Below are 18,801 nucleotides of genomic sequence, written 5' to 3'. Positions count from 1 at the left end.
CACTAAGTGTAAAACTTCTTAACTTCTTGTGTTGAAACTTGAAAATAATCTTTCATTAGGTACAATTAATAACTTATCCCAATAGAATCTTCATATAAACAACGAGCAGTCTGCCCAATAGATGAGCAGAAACATGAATTAGGTTAGACGGCAAAGATAAATTTGTTTTCTTTATTGTTATTTACTATCAACGTTTTGTCAAAAATCCCAACGGGTTGGCTTAACGGTCAAGGAGGTTTGCTCCCTTCTTTGAGTTCCTATGTTCAATCCTTGGGGTTACCTACCACCATAATATTGTGACTTACCTGATCCTTTGGGCTTATAGGGTGTTCAATGGACCCTGAAGATTAGTTGAGATGCGAACAAACTGGCTCCGATACCCTGATTACAAATAAAAAAAAAATCGTTTTGTCAAGAATCTAGTAATGGATATAATTATATGTTAATGTGGTGGGTTTTTCTGGCTGTTCTTTGCTCTGTAGATTATGATTCTTTTAGAATTTTCTTGAGTCCCTCTCAAAAAACATCTTTTGCAGTAAAGGATAGAGAAACATGACAAAAATCATCCTTATCTGTTTAATAAGTAGCTATCAGCTTTGATTAAACTAATTAACTATTACATACGTGTATATTTTTTTATCAGAATTATCTTTATATTAACAGAAATTCAAAGTTTGCACATGAAGTTAAGCATATTTTAATACCAATATGCTAAAGTTATGCTTTAAATTGTTCTTCATTTTTAGTTGTTCTGTTCATACTGATTTATGCATAAATATGATTGTTTTTCAACTCTTGTAACAACCCTGCATCCTTTTGAACTACAAGAAGCCAAGAAAGCTACTATGAGACTAATTAGATGAAGTTTGTTTTAGAAGTGAGTTGGTTGATTGCCTAGTTTAATAATTCATCTAATGTTTCATACGCAAAAATAATGGAAGTAAGCAGAGAAAATTCATTCATTGACAGCAGAATTTTTTATATGAATTAAAACCACAGGTGTCTATATGTTAGCACACTTTTAGTTGGAATATTCATATATCAATCAAATTTATTCATTATGTTAGTTCTGTTAAGCTGTAAAGATACTAAAGTAGTATATTCTGTAAGTGAAGTGGCAACCTGAAACAATAAACTAAGCAGTTTAACTTGAGGTGGGTATGGCCTATATGATAAAAGTAAAGAATGCTGAAAAGTGAATACCGAGAAAGTAAAGAAAGAGATGTAAATTTTCATTCTTTCTGAAATGGACGGTTAGCCACATGCACAACACTTATGTTAGACCTCTAGCAACCTACATTTTGATGCAGGGAACCTAGCTTCCAAAAATGTAATGGTTTCTGCTTCTGGTATTTGAAAGGTTACTGGTTTCTGATATAAGAAATTGCCTTCAAATAATTAACAAGTGAGCTGTTTTCCCTTGTTCCATGTGCATAGACACAAACAAAATTTCAGATCCCAAAATGGGATTAGAAAGTTCTCAGCATAGTTGTTCTTGCAGCACAAGAAATTGAGTGCTTTGTTTACTGTAGCACCCTGCTACATTTCTTCAAAATAATAGAAAGTGACTTCCCGTTTCACATTGGTGAATTGTAATGCCAGGCTGATTTACATTTACCCACCCTAACTACCGTGAAACGACAAAGTCATACCACAAGTTCCGAAAACCATCAACGTTCCACCCAGTTTTCAATTTCAAATGTTAAATATGGTTTTTCAAAACTTGGGTTATGAAATTGTAGTTTCGCAATAGTTAGGGTGGGTACATGTGAATCGGCCCCAATATTTACACAAAAACACTAGACTTACATGCTTTACACATATATTTTATGTCACACTACATCAGAATGTTATATACAGACAACAGTGCAGACACATGTTCATCTTTTTCTTTTTCTTTTTCTTATTTCTCCTTTGTGTTTTCCTTCATTGCAATTGAAATAAAGCATTGGTTGTCATAAAACCAATATCTTAAGTAACTTCTCAATCAATGTTAATGAAAAGAAAAGCACTAACCATTTCTACTTTTTCTCAGAGACACTAAAAAGCAGCATAATGCAAACCATAAAAGTTTCCAAGGTCTAATCTTCTTTAACCTGCTTTTATCTTTTATTGGGTTCCCAGCAAATGTCATGGCAACTTGTCCTCTTATCCGTTTAGGATAAAAGATTCAAAGAAAAATTGGTCGGTTCTCTCTATATGCATGCTTTCTTTCCTTGTTACTTTTACTGTCAACCAATTATCTATTTGAAAATTCTTTGAATCTTTTATTTATTTTTTTATTTTTTTCTCTCTAACTTTGGCTACATCAGCAGTCATCACTTCCTTAGTCATATACCTCCACCATCTCCACCTTCCTTCACACACATGCATCTATAAATAAAGTTGCATGCCTCAACATCTTCCCTACCTTCTCTTTCTCTTTCTCTTTCTCATCCATATTCTCTTTTATTCCAAGTTGGCATCTTTCTTAAACTTTGGTCATTGCTAGCACACCCAAACCTATCATTTTTCTTCTGTATGCTGCAGCTTTTTACATTAACTTTTTCTCTGTCAATCCATCTGAAAATACTTAAGTTTGTCTTGGATTGACTCTCTTTTTACTTCTGCAGGAAATGGATTTTCTTGGCATCTTTGTGGTCACCATTCTGTCGATGTCAAACACAATTCATGGCTATGCTGGTGGATGGTCTAATGCTCATGCAACTTTTTATGGTGGAGGGGATGCTTCTGGCACAATGGGTGAGAATCAGACCCACCAAAAGTTACATTCATTGAAATTTAACTCTACTTAGTAGTTTAAACAATTTTTTGATATGTTCCAGGAGGAGCTTGTGGGTATGCAAATCTTTACAGCCAAGGCTATGGCACCAACACAGCAGCATTAAGCACTGCTCTTTTCAATAATGGACTAACCTGTGGAGCTTGTTTCGAGATCAAATGTGTAAATGACAACAGGTGGTGTCTCTCAGGCTCCATTGTAGTCACTGCAACAAACTTCTGCCCTCCAAACAGTGCCCTTCCAAGCAATGCTGGAGGCTGGTGTAATCCTCCTCTGCAACATTTCGATCTTTCGCAGCCTGTTTTCCAACACATAGCTCACTACAAAGCAGGAATAGTCCCAGTTCAATATAGGAGGTAACCAGAACATTCCAATCTGAACTCATCTGGCCTATAAATTTATCACATACTAAACAGTATTTTCGGCTTCCAGGGTTGCCTGCAGGAAGAGTGGTGGGATCAGGTTCACCATTAATGGCCACTCATACTTCAACCTGGTGCTCATAACAAATGTTGGTGGTGCTGGTGATGTAGTGGCAGCCGCCATTAAAGGGTCTAGGACTGGATGGCAACCGTTGTCCCGCAATTGGGGCCAAAACTGGCAGAGCAATGCATACCTCAATGGCCAAGCCCTCTCTTTCAAGGTGACAACAAGCGATGGCCGCTCTGTTATCTCAACCAATGTGGCTCCTCCAAACTGGTCCTTTGGCCAAACCTTCAGTGGGACACAGTTTTAATCTCTCCTGAAAACTGACTAATATTATTAATCAGCTCTCTTTACTAATTACAGTTGTTAAATTTATTGTAAAGTTTCAATGCAATGACAATAGTGTCACCACAAGGCCTTCTAGTTCTAGAGATGGCCCTGAATGCATTTTTTTCTTTTGAATCTTAGTAGTTAAATCACATCTATTATAATACCAAGAAGGGTTTGTGCAGATATGGTCTCTGCCAGACCAATCTCAGAATTAGAAATTGTTCTGATGATTCATGGAGGAAGATGAAGAGAGATTGTGTAATTGTAATAAGCTTCAAGCTTGTGGCTTGAATTTGCTTTTATCTTTGAATATTTTTATTGAACAAGTTTCAGAAGGATTAATTAGCAATAATTTTGATCTTGGTCCATGCTTTATATATTCTGATACTTTTGTCCAACTGACTTGCCACGATTTGCTAATTTGAACACTTCAAGGTCAGGGCAAAGCCTGGAAACTTTTTAGGAGGGACAACATTTTTTTCAATTCATAAGATGATAATAATTTTAATAAAAACAAATTCTTATAGCATTTCCATTCGATGTTCTTATAATTACCCTTAGCTCATTTCATGTTTTAAATTGTTTTATAATAGACTCCTTTTCATAATATTTTTCTTAAGAAAATTAGTTCAGAGTAAAAAAGGTTGCATAGGTGTACAGGAAATTTTAGAACAAATTTTGATTAACTGTTAAGAATTTTGAGCCCGGTTCCATGATTGCGAAATGTTTTTTTTTTTTTTACCCAGAAGAGGATTCAAAGAACAGAGCCAATTATTGGAAAATAAATAATTTAATGTTGCATGCACTATAAATCTAAAAATCAAGTGGTTTCTGTAAGAAATCAGATTATGTTGCAAGATGCTAAACACCCTCCAATCATTAGCAATAAAATAAAATAAAGGCAGTAAACACATCCAGCCAAACACTGCAGATTATATACTCCACATGGAAAGCTCAGGGATATGCCTCAAAATCGTAATCCTGTACATTGATTTCCCCTAGTAGGTCAATCAATTTATTAAGCAGACTAAATCATGATTAACAGTTCATCTTTGCTATCACATGTAGAATAGTTAGCACAGAATATTTGATTAAAGTAACATATAAATCCATTGGTTCCACCATATTTTTTCTTTTGACAGAAAAGATGAAGCAATGATTCATTGATCCTGATTTAATGTCTGCAGTTCGCTTTTGACTTAAGAGCTTGCCCGCTAATTAAGTGTATTGCAATTATTTATTTATTTGCCAACAGTGTGCCGTGTGCGCAGTCCTGCTAGTTGTACTTGTAGAGCTGAGATTTTTATTATTTCTTCTTAATTCCTGAAATTCATTTCAGTACAATTTCACTAATAAAAAGTACAGCTAATTCTTCTTCAAGCTTTGCTATAGTAAATATAAGTTAAAACTTATTAAACACTATTTTGTGTATTCCAGGAACAGCACAGCAATGCATGTCTTCATGGTTTCCTCATTTGAGAGATTGCCTTCCTTAAGAACAAAGCATCTCATTTAGTCACGAAAAAGTCCTTTTTTTTTTTTTTTTTTTTTGTAATCACCGGGCACAACTCAATTAATTCTCTGAGACCATGAAACTACTAATTGTGTGAAAACTCCCATGAACACCCCTGTTACTAGCTGAGAAACTCAAATTTAAGACTAAATAATACACCAAAAGTCATTATCAAACTACTAGACCACCCTTGAGTGATACAAAAAAGTCTTGCCACAAGTATGTATCATCTCATTTCTAATAATTTGTTTTTTTCATGTATATAAACACCAAACTGAATTGATTGTTATAATAAAACGTTTTATTAAATGAAGGTTTGTTTTGACACTATAGTTTACAAATGTGTCAATACAAGATTCTGTCACAAAACTGATTCTGTTTATTCAGCAATTGGTATCATTTACCTTACTGCAGAATACACATAAATTTTCAAAAACAACAGCCAAATAATCAAACAGGGTATCAGTTTAACCATTACAACATCATTCGTTACATAAAGCAGACCTCTCAAGGATAAGTTATGAGAAGAATAAAGAAAATACAAAGCATTGGAACCAACACTAGAATTTAAAGAACAAATGAACAATTGTCAAAGAACAAAAGCTGATGTTACAAGCATCCATTAGCAAGATCAGTGAATGCAGGCTTCAATGAGTCTTTTCCCCTTAAAGTATTTCTTCTCAGCAAGTCTTATGGACAAGTAAAACATAGCATTGCAAATTCCCCCCTGCAAAGCATTTGTAAAACAAGTTGGAAACCCAATTCTTTTACACAAAAAAGAGGAAGAAAAAGCCACAAAATGTTCACAACTTGTATCACTAAACACAAGTCCATTTAAATGGTGAAACTAAAAACATTGCAATGATTCTATCCATTTAAACATCATTTGAACAATCACACAAAACTTTATTAAGCAATTTAAGCTACACAACTAAGTTTGATTAAGCTCCTCCAGGAACTAAGTATCTGAAAACTTAAAAACCTATAATAAATTTGTGAAAATGAAGAGATATTTTAATTTGAAGTTAAGGTCTATTCTTCAGACTAACAAAATCCTTATAGTTAGGCCAAATTGAGACGAAAACAAATTATATCCAAATAATAAAAGAAGAAATTTTCAATGAATTCCCTTAAACTTCAGGTTGAAAATATTTCCTGTAACTCAGAAAATATTAATAAACACTGAGTAATAAAATTTTCCAAAAATTTCAAATATAGTATGCATCATCCACATTCAACCCTAGCTTACAAAACATACAACTTTAAAAATTAAGAAAACAAAATCAGTAAATTAGTGTGTAATTCATAAAGGATATCAATAAAATCAAATTTGATATCTTTTCTCCCCAAAAATGCAGACTTGAATGCATCAACTAAACTACCAAAGGCAATCAAACCAAGCTAACAACACAATAAACAAAAATTAAAACTTTTCAAAAACCCAAATACGAATAAGAAAGAAAATAGTAAATTAGTATTGAAGTTCATAAAGGGTATCCACTAAATCAAATTTAAGATTTTTTTTTTTTTTAATTTTTTGGGTGAAGCCCGCGAGGCCATCATAGCCAGACCAACGAATGGATTTGTAAAGCTCTGACCGCGGGCAGTCTTCATTACAGGAAACCAGAAGAACAAACCCATCTCACAATCCGACCACGGGCACGGCGGAGCCGCCGACAAACCCTTGAGAAAGGGCGGGTGGCTCTCACGCAATACCCATGTCATAGTAAGATGGGAGCTTTCGAGTTCTCTGCTCAGATAAGATCAAGTAGTTGTTTTCGATTAGGGTTTTTTCTAGCTTTTATAGGACCTTATTTTCCACTTTTGCCCTCTCCTTCCCAATATTACCCAAATGAACCAACTCAAACTTTTTTTTTTTTTTTTTTCCTAATATATTATCGAAATTAACACTTCAGGAGCTCAGGAATCAGGATGTACTGGTATCAAAATTAATTTTGTTGATTTTTTCTTCATTAATATTCATTTTTATATTATAATATTACAATTTCAATATTATTTTAAGAACATCATCGTTTTCTACGATTGGGGTATTGTGTTATTCGATTAAGTTATTCTAAAAATCTTGTTTAAAAAAAAAAAATATATATAAAAAAATCACCACTTTCTATATTTGTGATATATATGCAATTAATTATCATTATATAACTTAAAATCACCTTTGTTTTTCTTTGTTTTTCTTTTTTTGTACTAGAGTGTTCGGACTAACTTATATACACTGACATAAATCTCTAAAGTCTATTGAATACCTACAAATCTAAAGGATCAAGTAAATTACATGTGATAGTTGACACTCAAGATCCAAATCCGAAAAATAAAAAAAAGGAACAAACATTTTTTACTGCTAAGTCAACCCCTTGGGATTAAAATAACCTTCGTTAAACTCTTGTAAGAAGCAACTTTCAAGCATGTTGAGCACTATCACTTTGTCAAATTTTGTTGAACAAGGTTTGAAGAAAATGTCAAACACTTTTGAGCAATCATCAAATGAATGGTTTTTGACACCTTTTTTTTTTTTTTTTTTTCAATAATCGGGTGTACAAACTAACTTACGTGTACTTCAACTAATCCTCAGGTCCATTGAACACTCTATAAGCCCAATGTTCTAGATAAACCACAAATATGATGAGTGACGCCAAGGTGATTTAAACCCAGAAAATTAATAAAGGAAACAAATCTTCTTGACTAATAGACCAATCCCTTAAGGTTGTTTTTGACTATTTTTGCTAAAAACCCAAATAATTTATTTAGGTTCTATGTAAGTCAAACTTGAGAAATTTAAGATTATGATATATTCTAAAATAAGGTTTTTGTTATAATATACAGGGTAACATTACTCTTTTCTCGATTCATGATTATGATGCCAGGATCGATTAGAATTCAGAGGTTGAGAAAGAAGTAATGTTAATTGTTACCTATAAAATGATAATACCCTCAAGATAGTATCTTTATTTATTTTCAATTAATTTTTGTTTTTATTTTTCTCATATTATCCATGTAGCCAGGTTTAGGAATATCTGAAGTAAGGCAATCAGTTGGCATAATGTGAAGGATAAATGTGCAATATTTCATGAATAAATCAGAGGCGCTAAGTTTTCTTCAGAGAAAACAAACTCCTACCAACCAACACAATCACCAGACTCTTTTAAGAAAAGCAAACAAAACAAAGCCCTATATTTGAAATATAATCAAGTACAAATGATAGGTAGCAAAGCCATGGAACCCAAATAGCTCTACTTAAAAAATAGAGAAAATTTTATTATAATGTTGTCCCTTCTGCTTTCTTTCTCAAAAAGATCAACAGAGAAACCAACATATATCCTCTATCCAAAAGGTACAAATAATCTTACTTACTTCTTGCTTTTTTATCTGTTTATTTATGAATTCATGAAACTGTATCTTTTATTCTGCAAATTGTATGAAATTTTGGTGTTGCTGTATTTTCATCATTGCATACTTGGAAATGAAGCTATGAATCATGTGGATGTGGTGTCATTGTTTACCTGTTACTTTTCTTAAGGTGGAGAGGAAGATTCTGCTTTTTGTATTGTCTTTAAGGTCAAACCTGTATTCAATTTAATTAACTTTTCTCGTATTCTCCTCCTTGGATTATTTTATTGTGCTTCCTTGCATATATACAGAAGTTGATAGAACATACATAGAGTTGTGCTAGGTGGGAAATTGGTTACAATAAAGTAAACAACATTTGATCATAGTTTGTTTGTTTGTTTGTGTTCAATTTGATAATTAGGGTTTTTGAATAGAAAAATTAGAGATGGGGGATGCAACGGAGAGGGTATACTGGTGTCACATGTGCACTCAAATGGTAAATCCAAGAATGGAATCTGAGATAAAATGTCCACTGTGCGAGGGCGGTTTTGTGGAAGAAATGAGCAGCAGCATAGAAGATCACCCCATCAACAATGAAATGGATGTAGGATCAGACCGTGCTTTCTCTTTATGGGCTCCAATCTTACTTCGTTTGATGGGTGCTTCTGGTTCAGTTCCTTCTCGTCCACGTATCACCGGTAACAATTCACAAAATGAGGAGGCTGACCAAGAGAGGGAGTTTGAGTCCTCGTTTAGGAGGCGAAGAAGAAGCAACTCGGTTTCCTTCTTGCGTATGCTTCAAGATATCCGTTCTGGTATTGCTTCTCAATCAAATGATTCTGAAAATTATAGGGAGAGGAATGGTAGTTTGCTTTTTGTTAATCCTATGAATGAAGAGGCCTTAATTATACGAGGTCACAATGCAGCCACATCTTTAGGTGACTATCTTATAGGACCTGGTCTGGATTTGTTACTGCAACATTTGCTAGAGAATGATCCGAATAGATATGGAACCCCGCCAACACATAAAGAAGCAATTAAGGCATTGCCAACAGTTGCAGTTGATAAGAATTTGCAATGTGCAGTGTGCTTGGAGGATTTTGATATTGGAAATGAAGCAAAGGAGATGCCATGTAAACATAAGTTCCATGGTGGTTGTATTCTTCCGTGGCTGGAACTTCATAGTTCTTGTCCGGTTTGCAGATTCCAAATGCCATCTGTCCATCTCAAAATTGAAGGAAACAGGACTGGAAATCGAGAAGTGAGTACTGTAGGGAATAATGATGCACAAGATATTGTAAGGGTAGGCACAGGAGGAGAGAGAGTAGGAAATGGGAGGAGGCATTGGATTCCAATTCTATGGCCTTTTGATGGTTTGTTCTCTTTGTCAGGATCTCAGAATGCTGGAAGTTCTAGTTCAGCACCATCATCGGCACAACTGCCAGGAACTGCTTCTCATAGAGATGAGAATTGAAGGCATTTATAAGTAACTTACTATTGCCTCTTTCGATTTTTTTATATAATTTGTACATAACTTGGTTTTACGAAAACCTGGAAGTAGTTCTTCCTAGTTTAAGCTTCTTTTGTTAAAGAAATTTAGCCTTGTTAAAGGAAACACTGTAATTTTACTGGGTTTCAGGATTTGCTGTATTTTGTATATGAAGTCCTAGTTTGGTCTGGTTAAAGCATATGGCTTTGTTTGCTGCATTTGTAAGATTCAAAAACTAGATGTATCAATAGGTGAATTATGCTCTAATAAAGTGATAAATACTATTAGCTTTCGTTGGCATGAGAAAAAAGAGAATTTTTTTTTTTTTTCTTTCAATTTCTTGGTTTTCAATTTGGATTGCCCTGTTTACTGTACCAATTCAGAGAACAAGATTAATTTGTAAAACAGCAGATAATATTAGACAAAACATGAATCTTTGTGGTTGCACCTAGGCAAGATGGTTCCATTTACAAAATTGTATATTCCATGATTGAAAACATCAAATCACTCATATCTACATAACATTCTTAGTATTTGAAGAAATCGGTATCTGTTATTCCAATCTTTGCTGAGTTAAAGAAAAGTTTACAGAAATTAGAAGCCACAAAATTGTTACCATCAATACAATTTCTCTTTCCCAAAATATCAATTCACAGTCAAGATCTTTATCACAGAAGCATTGTCAATGCGATGCAATGCCACAACTGAGTCTCCTTGCTTGCAAAGTCCCTTTGCCTTCGCATGTTGAAGTGAAAACTCTATGGTTTCTTCTGTTGATTCAGAATCAGAAGCTCTTGCAGACCCTGAGCACAAAACAGGCAAAAGACCCCAGAAAATAAGGCTATGCGTTGCTGGGGCTTCATCGCTGCACGACCACACAAGTGAATCTGTTGTTATCTCTGGCACCACCACAGATAAAATCGGCATCCTTGGCCTGTACTTCGACACCAGCTTTGCTGTGGTTCCGCCTCTAGTTAGGACCAAAATCATAGCTGCGTTTATGCAACTTGCTGTCCTCACTGCAGAAGAAGCTATACTCTCCAATGTGCTCATAGGCATTGGTGCAGTTCCCATTATTCTTTTGAAAAGATCCCCATAATTGATAAAGTTCTCTGCCTCCATGCAAATTCTGGCCATGGTCTGAACAGCAATTTCAGGGTAGGCTCCAGCAGCAGTTTCACCACTGAGCATTACGCAATCAGTACCATCAAGAACTGCATTGGCAACATCAGTTGCTTCAGCTCGAGTTGGCCTTGGAGATTTTATCATTGACTCCAGCATCTGAGTAGCAGTTACAACTGGCTTTCCTTGTATATTGGCCTTAAGAATCATCACTTTCTGAGAGAGGAATATCTTTTCAATCGGAATTTCCATTCCCAGGTCACCTCGAGCCACCATAAATGCATCCGAGTTTTCCAGAATTTCATCAAAATTAGCAACCCCTTCTTGATTTTCAACCTGCCATGACACAATAAATATGTTAATTGATTGACAAAATGAATCCCGTTTAACTAGTGATCATTTTTTAAATTTGAGATTTTAAGATAATTGTCAATAACCTTTGACATAAGAAGAATACTCTTTGCATGCTCTCCTAGGACTTTTCTGACCTCCACAAGATCAGAACCTTTACGAACGAAAGACAGTGCAATCATGTCAATCTTATTTGGAACACCCCACTGCAGAATATCCTCTTTGTCCTTCTCAGTTAAGGTTGGGAGATCAACAATGACCCCAGGAAGATTAACATTCTTCCTCTCTCCCAGAACTGCAGAGTTCTCACACCGACAACGTACCAAGCCCAGTTCCTTATCACAGGCCAATACTGTGAGCGAAATTGTGCCATCAGAGCACAAGATAACACTTCCTGGCTTCAAATCTTCGGCCATCTTTTTGTAGCTCATACAGATCATATTTTCATCACCCTTTAAGCTATAGTCAGTGGATATGGTAATCTCTTGACCCTGAATGAGTTGTATTGGTTTCCCATCCTTCAAAAACCCAGTTCGAATCTCAGGACCCTGTAATGTTTACAAGTTTAGAAAAGATTATTAGTCAAATCTAAATTGCCCTAAAACTAAATCCATTATTTTAATACAAAATTAGATGAATCAAGTTCTGTCGTATGAGACTAATCAATGTGCAAAACGATTAGGCATCTCTTGATACTATTCTATTCTTTGGTAAAGCTAAAGGCATGATATTCTGGAGAATATAGACAGGCATCAATAATGATTCCGAAAAAAGGCTTATAACATGTATTCCTTTCTATGGCTTTTTCAATCACCATTAATTTCTCTACAATGGAATTGAAGTTTATGCCACGAATCATGCTTTCAGTCTGGCTTTCCATAAAGCAGCTTGTAACGGAACATTATAGGCCCATAACTCATTCAGACTAATCATATTCTGAGATTCTTGTAAGCGCTATTCTTAATTTATATATAAATCAAATATATTATAATAGGAACTAAAAAGTTCTGCAGTCTATTTGCTGTTTTTATTTCAAAGAAAACTGTAACTTGATTTTATTTGACAATTTCTTTTTGTTTCTCAAACACCATCCAAGCAGCTTTAATTTTCAGTAAAAATTTATAAGGGAATTACAACCAGAACAGAAAATAAACATACATATCATATATTATACAAAAAATTATTTAAAAAATACACAGGAAACTGAAAAATCCTGATAGAACATTAAACAAAAACAAAACAAGGACTAAAAGAATCAAGTTTAGATTGTAAAAAAAAACATGCCTTGGTATCCAACATGACGGCGCAGAGAATGGCAGTGTTGTTCATGGCAGTCCTCAAATTATCCAAGGTTTCTTGATGGTAAGCATGAGTTCCATGAGAAAAATTGAAGCGTGCAACGTTCATACCAGCCTTCAGAAGCTTCTCAATCATCTCAACAGACCGGGAAGCCGGCCCCAACGTGCACACAATCTTCGTCTTCGGCCTCCTCCCCTCACCGGCCTCCTCCAGTACTCCCCCTCCTCCCAGCACCCTATTCATAATTATCACAACAAGTTAAAGATACGAAAGATAGAAATAAGTTGCTTGGTTTAAAGGGTTTTAATTTGCAGGGTTTATGAGTTGTGAACGAGGGAAGGTTACGTGGGGTTTATATAGAGTTTAAAGAGCTTCCAAAACTTCTTTTTGGTTACTTGTGTCCGAAGGAACAGATCATTTGGTTCTTATACAAAGTTTATTGGATGGTGGCAAACAGGGTATCCTAGAATTAATTATTTTATTTTTATTTTTGTTAATTAATGTAAATTAAAAATTCGAAAGTTCAAAATATTTTAATAAATGTAAGTTTTGATAAACACTTTTAGATGGTTTTATGAAATTTGATATAGTAATGGGTAACATTGCCCCTTTTTTTTTTTGACCGTTGGATTGCCACTAATTTAAGAGATTTTGAGAAGGCAGTCCAATAATTTGAGGGGTTACTTAAAAAAATACCTAATACATAACTATTTAAAAACACCATCATTTGCTTTTTTTTTTTTTTTAATTATTATTATTATGACTAGGAGTGTCCGGTCTAGCTTACGTGCACATCAACTAATCCTCTGGGACGTTGGAACTATCAGTCGGGCAAAAACTCAAGTGACCACCTCTATTAGCAACTAAGGAGAGATTTGAACTCAGGACTTCTTGAGAAATACACACAAAAGTCTCTATCAAACCACTCAACCACCCAGAGGTAGTTATAAAGCGTAACATTTCCCCTTTTTAGACCGTTGGGTTGCCACTGATTTAAGAGATTTTGAGAAGGCAATCCAATAATTTGAGGGGCTAATATTTCCTAGTATATCATAGCAGTACCCTTAATTTAATTGTCTTTTTATTTATTTATTATATTAATATTTAATAACATGACAAGTATGAAATTATGATACTATTGATAACCTTTCCAAACTAGTATTACAATGATATTGCCCAATAAGTGATATTAATGATATAAATTTTATGAATTTATAATTTTAAAGTGAAGGTGATAGTTTAAAAAGAATATATTCAAACATATGAAGCTTCTTCCTCACCATTTATGTCCAATTTTTTTGCTTAAAAATAATGATAAGAGGCATCTTATTATAGAGTATATAAAGAGGATAATCCCCAGATATAACCATTCCTTTTATATCTTTTTATGTTAAAGAATATATATTTTATCATAGCTTAAATTAATTTCAACCATTGGTGTTGATGCAAATTCTAAACCATTAAATATTAATAGCGTTTAACGCCAAGTTAACTATTGTTAGCAAAGCATCGCTGTGGATTATCTGCATTTTAAACATGAGACTTGCTCTTAAATATTCAATACCTCTTTTGAGAATATATATTTCATATTATGATAGCCTTTTAGGGTTGTCTTACAATGCCTTCATTACAATTTTGAGATTTTAAAATGGACCACATCTCTTCAATTAATAAGCATCAGTTAAATTAGGGGTGTAAACGAGCCGAATTGGCTTTGGTTATCAAGCTCGACCGCTGAAAATTTGAGTTCAAGCTTGAGCTCAAAAAAAAAAAAAAAAAAAAAAAAATTTCCAATTCTCCACTTTTTCACTTTCTCAATTGAGCTTTTCGAGCTGAAATATGGCGAGCTCGAACTCGGCTCGACACTGTATCCGAACAAAAATCAAGTCGAGCTCAAGCTGCTCACAAGCGGCTCGGGTCGGCTAACACCCCTAGTTAAAACCTGAAAATGAAAGAAACAAAAGACCTACTTTGTCAAATGAAGAACCCAATTCACAAACTTGTAACATGATCAAGTACTTCACTAACTTGTAATGCTACCTACGAAGAACTTTGCCACCTATTGAAGAAATTTGTAAGAAATTCTTGTTTTTTCATCTTCATTTTACTTGGTCAAAATCTCATATTTGCTCCAGTTTTGCCTTAAATCTCATGATGAATATTTGAATACAAGTAGAAAAGATACTATCTCCAGTACTGCATGACTATAAGAGCTTCGGAGATTTTATTGCACAGGCATATACACAGGCTTTAACACTCCTCAAATGCATATAGATGTATCAGAATTTACATTACAAGGTAGATGAAGTCTTGGATTTGTGCATCTTATCATCCTTTGAAGGCGAATGAGGTACTGTTTGTGATGCAAACGCTGCATGGTAAGAAGACGAAGCGAGTTGGGCTAAGGCTGGAACAGCACCACCTGCAGATTCAAGTTTTGTTAAATCCAAGGCATTTCCAAGACAACTCCGGTGTTTTTAGGACATTATCTGGAGAATTGCTTAAGAACATAAAGGATGAAAGTCCATATCACCAAGGATATTTTCTGTAGTTTCAATTGCCGTTTACTTGACTAATTTGTATAATTATTAGCTCCAAACTTTGGTTACTAATGACCAACACTAGTAATTGTTATACTATTAAGCAAATTATATGCTAAGAGTGTACTTTTAGGTACTTAAAACAAGACCTAAGTACTGAGGAAAATTTTCAATACAGAAGGGTATAAATCAAGAGCATAAAAGTTGACCCAAATGAAAAAGAAGAGTAACCATCTGACCTGCCAGTCCTGCACAAGCTGAAGAGAATACTATAACCGGGGGTGCCTACATAATCAAATGAAATGACCGGTGAGTTAACAATTTATATTTTAGGGAACAAGAAAACAAAAAAGAGAAGGTTCATAGTCTTCTGAAAGTTTAACTCATGTGGATACAGAAAAGTAAGTGCAAAAAGAACTGTGGCCAAGTATAACTCAACAACACAATCCATTAAGTACATACATCTTTATAAGGGGAGCCAAACATAGTTGCAAAAACAAGAAATTAAATCCCACATGGAGAGCAACTTCTCCTATTCTTACTCTTTATAAGGGAAGTTAAACATAGTTGCAAAAACTGAGGTTCATAGGCAGCTCCACCACAGCATATAATAGCCAAGTCATTCAAACAATGTGCCAACCTTTTAATTAGTGAATTCCAAGGAAATGATGGGTATGATAGTTTTCAAAGTGATATCTTTCCTTAAAAAAATCAAGACTATCAAAGATGATTTATGCAGTCTTATAGCAAATTTTAAGATTTCGATACACATGTCCAACACATATATGTTCATAAGATAACACACACACACACACACACACACAAAAGAAAAAGGAAAAAAAAAAAAAAGACTATAAGTAAAACAAGGAGGAATACACGAATATGATCCGTGATAGTAATGCAAAAAGTCACTTACACCAAGAAGGAAATGCAGCCACATGGGTCCCTTCACCCATCTCCGCACAACTGGCATCGCTGCATCATTGGAAACAAAAAACATAAATCTCAAATTTCCAATCAATCTCGATAATGTACCAAATATATAAGAAAACATTACAGTTCCAAGGAGCCAGATAATATAGAGTCAAGGAAAAACAAATAAATCAGAAACCAAGAAACTGAAGTGGAAAAGTATAACAAATATTAGAATAATTCCAAAACCCAAGATTTGTAATATAGGAAGATATTTTAATGGCACAAGACAACAAACTGTAGGGTAGACATTGAATATAAAACATGACAATCTCTGTCATCAATAGAAATATCGGGCTTTACAACATTGAATGGTTAAAACTTTCTAGTAACGAAACAAAACTGGGATTCAGCTGTGATTCTTCTTAAGCCTTAAGTGATTTTCATTCAGATATACTAAATCAATACTAACCTATAGAAGCGTCAATATACCAAAATATTAATTATTACAGCTTCTTTGAAAAAAGAAAAATAGGGTGAGTGAAAATGAACACATTACCATGGTTGAATCCGTAAAATGCACTCGCCGTACCACCAACGGCAGACCCAATCTAAGTTATTTCAAAGCAAAAGAGAAAGAAAAAAAATCAAAAACCACAGATAAGAAGCAAAATAACAAAAACCTACATGATAAAAAGCAATTGGTATCATCAAATGGAGCCATAAAATTAGAATCAAATCAAATCATAAGTCTCCTTAGGGAAAAGATAGAGATTAGGGCTCCAATTATACTAATATGAATGCCAAACTCTAATCTCATGCCCCCAAATACAGCATTAATCTTGCATACTAGCACAAGCATTCAGTGTCAAACTTTTCATCAAAGAACACACACTACAAATTCAAAAAAAATATATATATAAGAATATACCCATTTCATAAAGATGAACCACATCTCCGATTCTCCATAACCTCAATTCAATTCATTTTCAAAAAGAAAAAAAAAAAAGAAAAACCGAATTTTCAAAATTCAAGAAACACAAAGTAAGTTACAGATTCAAACAGATGACACATAACAAAAAATAAAAATAAAAGAAAAAGAAAAAAATTAGAATTTTGAAATATGATTCNTTCAAAGCAAAAGAGAAAGAAAAAAAATCAAAAACCACAGATAAGAAGCAAAATAACAAAAACCTACATGATAAAAAGCAATTGGTATCATCAAATGGAGCCATAAAATTAGAATCAAATCAAATCATAAGTCTCCTTAGGGAAAAGATAGAGATTAGGGCTCCAATTATACTAATATGAATGCCAAACTCTAATCTCATGCCCCCAAATACAGCATTAATCTTGCATACTAGCACAAGCATTCAGTGTCAAACTTTTCATCAAAGAACACACACTACAAATTCAAAAAAAATATATATATAAGAATATACCCATTTCATAAAGATGAACCACATCTCCGATTCTCCATAACCTCAATTCAATTCATTTTCAAAAAGAAAAAAAAAAGAAAAACCGAATTTTCAAAATTCAAGAAACACAAAGTAAGTTACAGATTCAAACAGATGACACATAACAAAAAATAAAAATAAAAGAAAAAGAAAAAAATTAGAATTTTGAAATATGATTCAAGCTCCAGAACCTTAATTAAATAAAACCCTAAGCGCTAACACGTTAGAATAAAAAAACTACAAAATCGAAACGAAAACTCAAGACGGAAAGTCATATAAAAGAAAAATTACCATAGAAAAGCTATCCCTTACAAACGGAGCCACTGTCCACTCACTTGTTTCCTGCAATCAATTCAAAAACCATTCAAATATTTGAAGAGAAAAGAAATCAAAGCAAAGCAAATGAAATAAAAACAAAAGTGTTGTAACATGAGCTAATGAATCTATACCGCCTGCATTGAGAGAGGGCCTGCACAGTGATGGCAGCGAATTTTAGATGGATCGGGTTTGGAATCTGCTGCCATTGTTTTGTGTGTTTGTGTTCTCAGCGGTTCTGTTTTTGTTGTTGTCAGCTAAACCCTTCGTTAGACCTCACTTCTACAGTGAGAAATGTGTGGAAGTGTTTTAATTGTGACCAATTTCAACAATACCCCTTAAGTTTTCCCTAATTCTAAAGTCTCCAAGAAAGATGGAAAAAAAAAAAATGGCACAAATTAAACCGAGTTATAACTTATAATATGAATTCGAGATCCTAACTTTGAATGTATGATTGATGAGTGGTTTCGTGATTTTATGGGTAGATTGCAGGGAGTTCGTGACTTTAATGGATTATTTTTATTTAAGTTCTTTGCATATTTTTATTTGCAAAAATCACGGGTATGTGCAGTGGCGGATCCAGTCAAATTTTTTTTTTTTTAATATTAATATGTATAATTTATATATTTTGGCCCACCCTAACAAAAATATTAATGGACAAAAATAGTAATGTATAATAAATTTTTATTTTGGCCCACCCTAAAAGAAATTCATGGATCCGCTTCTGGGTATGTGTATGAGTTTCAGGTTTTTAGGCAAAAAAAGTGAGGAATTTATGCTCACATGATGGTTGGAGGATTTGTATGTGCTAAAGGAATAACAAAGGATCGTCAAACAGAAGAAAGGAAATAAATTTGCTAGATGGCGCTGTAGCATAGATTTTTCGCGCCACGACGTGAGAAGCTAAAGTTGGG

At 34.0% G+C, this 18,801-nt stretch overlaps 4 protein-coding genes across 6 annotated transcripts; 2 read left to right on the top strand and 2 right to left on the bottom strand.

The window, feature by feature from the left end:
• Positions 1–2,390: 2,390 nt before the first annotated feature.
• On the top strand, positions 2,391–3,900 carry LOC116123085 (expansin-A1-like). Its single transcript, XM_031408869.1, has 4 exons — positions 2,391–2,518; positions 2,613–2,742; positions 2,826–3,138; positions 3,215–3,900. The coding sequence occupies exons 2-4, from the start codon at positions 2,616–2,618 to the stop codon at positions 3,516–3,518; spliced, it is 744 nt and encodes a 247-aa protein (XP_031264729.1). The 5' UTR covers positions 2,391–2,518; positions 2,613–2,615; the 3' UTR covers positions 3,519–3,900.
• Positions 3,901–8,199: 4,299 nt separating this feature from the next.
• LOC116123219 (E3 ubiquitin-protein ligase SIRP1-like) lies at positions 8,200–10,170 on the top strand. 3 transcript variants are annotated; one of them, XM_031409019.1, is made up of 2 exons: positions 8,200–8,403; positions 8,843–10,170. In XM_031409019.1, the coding sequence occupies exons 1-2, from the start codon at positions 8,334–8,336 to the stop codon at positions 9,871–9,873; spliced, it is 1,101 nt and encodes a 366-aa protein (XP_031264879.1). In that variant the 5' UTR covers positions 8,200–8,333; the 3' UTR covers positions 9,874–10,170. The 3 variants fall into 3 exon arrangements, with proteins under 3 accessions (XP_031264879.1, XP_031264877.1, XP_031264880.1); XM_031409017.1 differs by having other exon boundaries at positions 8,834–10,170; XM_031409020.1 differs by having other exon boundaries at positions 8,821–10,170.
• Positions 10,171–10,354: 184 nt separating this feature from the next.
• Positions 10,355–12,973, bottom strand: LOC116123136 (pyruvate kinase, cytosolic isozyme-like). The gene is made up of 3 exons (XM_031408937.1): positions 12,646–12,973; positions 11,448–11,909; positions 10,355–11,346 (listed from the first exon to the last, which is right to left on the bottom strand). Exons 1-3 carry the CDS (start codon positions 12,901–12,903, stop codon positions 10,534–10,536), a joined length of 1,533 nt encoding a protein of 510 aa, XP_031264797.1. The 5' UTR covers positions 12,904–12,973; the 3' UTR covers positions 10,355–10,533.
• A 1,455-nt stretch (positions 12,974–14,428) lies between these two features.
• LOC116123145 lies at positions 14,429–18,163 on the bottom strand. The gene is made up of 7 exons (XM_031408949.1): positions 18,022–18,163; positions 17,864–17,914; positions 16,672–16,723; positions 16,117–16,175; positions 15,440–15,485; positions 14,956–15,082; positions 14,429–14,602 (listed from the first exon to the last, which is right to left on the bottom strand). Exons 1-7 carry the CDS (start codon positions 18,094–18,096, stop codon positions 14,596–14,598), a joined length of 417 nt encoding a protein of 138 aa, XP_031264809.1. The 5' UTR covers positions 18,097–18,163; the 3' UTR covers positions 14,429–14,595.
• Positions 18,164–18,801: the final 638 nt, after the last annotated feature.

Source organism: Pistacia vera, unplaced genomic scaffold (genome assembly GCF_008641045.1).
Source record: "Pistacia vera cultivar Batoury unplaced genomic scaffold, PisVer_v2 Contig140, whole genome shotgun sequence".
NCBI lineage: Eukaryota > Viridiplantae > Streptophyta > Magnoliopsida > Sapindales > Anacardiaceae > Pistacia > Pistacia vera.
This window is presented reverse-complemented; position numbering and strand designations above follow the sequence as displayed.